Source organism: Sinocyclocheilus rhinocerous, unplaced genomic scaffold (assembly GCF_001515625.1).
Source record: "Sinocyclocheilus rhinocerous isolate Xijiao unplaced genomic scaffold, SAMN03320098_v1.1 scaffold821, whole genome shotgun sequence".
NCBI lineage: Eukaryota > Metazoa > Chordata > Actinopteri > Cypriniformes > Cyprinidae > Sinocyclocheilus > Sinocyclocheilus rhinocerous.
The window spans coordinates 279,172-280,999 of record NW_015623656.1 but is presented as its reverse complement, the minus strand read 5'-3'; the positions used below and the strand labels follow the sequence as shown (position 1 = coordinate 280,999).

The 1,828-nt window shown below is 33.0% G+C and overlaps 1 protein-coding gene across 1 annotated transcript in view; it reads right to left on the bottom strand.

Moving 5' to 3' along the window:
* Positions 1-983: 983 nt before the first annotated feature.
* Positions 984-1,828, bottom strand: part of p2rx8 (purinergic receptor P2X, ligand-gated ion channel, 8) — a 13,296-nt gene continuing 12,451 nt past the window's right edge. The window contains exons 9-11 of the mRNA XM_016522175.1: positions 1,368-1,461; positions 1,218-1,283; positions 984-1,138 (exon numbers count right to left, since the gene is read on the bottom strand). Of these exons, the coding sequence (XP_016377661.1) occupies positions 1,001-1,138; positions 1,218-1,283; positions 1,368-1,461 (298 nt within the window). The 3' untranslated portion in view covers positions 984-1,000. The remainder of the gene's footprint in view (positions 1,139-1,217; positions 1,284-1,367; positions 1,462-1,828) is intronic.

Sequence of the window (1,828 nt, the reverse complement as noted above, 5' to 3'; positions counted from 1 at the left end):
CCCCAGCTATGACATGACCCCGACCAAGTCCATGGTTGACACCCTCTCATTAGCATGTTGTGCAGAGGAAAAATAAATGCGGAACTACATTCAGAAATAAATGAGTGATCAAAGGAAAATAGGATGGATGAGTTTAGCATTTCCTTAAACATTTTCCATTTGTCCACTAATTTATTTTATTTATTTGCCTACTTTAATCTCATGTTTAATTATTTCTATATGTATTTAAACAAGAATTTGTGTATTTATACAGACATTTATTTATTTATTTGCATATTTATTTATTTATTTGTGTATTTATTGTTTTTGCAGGTGTCGTCCTCCATACTAGTCATCATACAGCAACAAAATCATTGTAGTATAGAAAATTATTTTAGTTAAAAAAGGAGAGAAATAAGAGGAGAGAAATAAAAAAAACGAGTCAAACATGATAAATCCATTGAATCAGTTTAATGTCTTAAATCATATATTACCTAATATAATTGACTATGAAGTTAATGCAATACATGTATTGAGTCATTTCCATCTTATATGATTTCTATCTGAAGTCCATGCAGCTAAACTATGCATTACTCTAAAATAAGTGGTTGATGATTGATAAATATGCTTTACATTTCCACAGGTCCTTTAGACACAACATCAGGAAGTCCAACACAAACATAAATCTGAATATGAGATTGTATTTATATAGGATATATTATGCAAATAACATTTACTAGACTTCAGCTTATAATGCCTCAGAGTGAATAAGTACAGTGAGATTTTATTCAACTTTTTTTTTTATGTGTAAGCCACTTTCCTCATTACTACTGTAATTTTCATAAACTGAATTTTCTCTTCAGACTCTCTGGCATTATTTGTAATGGAATTTCTTTGTCATTCCTAAAGGAGATATAAAATAAATGTGATTAATACTTGCAGTTTCATTTTTTAATATGTAATGACATGTGACATATGAAAGAATAGATAATGCATTGCCTGAATTATATTTATTCTTAAATCAAAGTACACAGCACAGTAGCATTTCTAGCAAACATGCTTCTGTTACATACGTTGTCATTCTCTCAAGCTTCGACTCTGTGTAAACACTCCTCTTCTTCATCACGTACAGTAGCATAATGTCACAGATGTAAGAACCCTTGGGGATAAACAAACTTGGTATATAGATTAAAAATAGATGATGTATGATGTATGTATCTGAATATTTACATACTTACAGCAGCCATTAAAGTCAGAGCAGAGGCTATGTTGACAATCGTAGGAATAATACAAAATTTTCTTGCCTGGAAAAGACTCATATATACATGTATTAAAAGCATGCATTATATCACTTGTGCATTCATGTCTTTAGCATTTGAGTCACATACCATTCCAAACACCATGATTTCCAAATGAATTCCAAAAACTTTGTAAAATATTCTTCGCCTGTCTCCTGCAACATCAGTGAAATAGCGAGCAAATCTGAGAAGACAATTAATGGCAATACTGAGCATAACAACATTCTGTCACAATACGCTGGAGCACGGAAACGAGGAGACATGGAGATTTCACAAAACGAGAGTCTTTAATGATCCAATAGGGAGACACAGAGCACAAGGATGACGTTTACAACGAGTAGACCCGACAGAGGAGAAATGCACAGACAAAAACTTATAAACACAGGACAATTACCAAACACAGGTGCACAGAATGACTAATTAACTAAATGAGGACAGGAACATGACCAAATAAGGCAGTGGTTCCCAAACTTTTTCAGCCGGCCCCCCTTTTGTAGAGAAAAATATTTTCAGGACCCCCCTCCTCCCCCCTCCTTTTTTTTTTTTTTTTT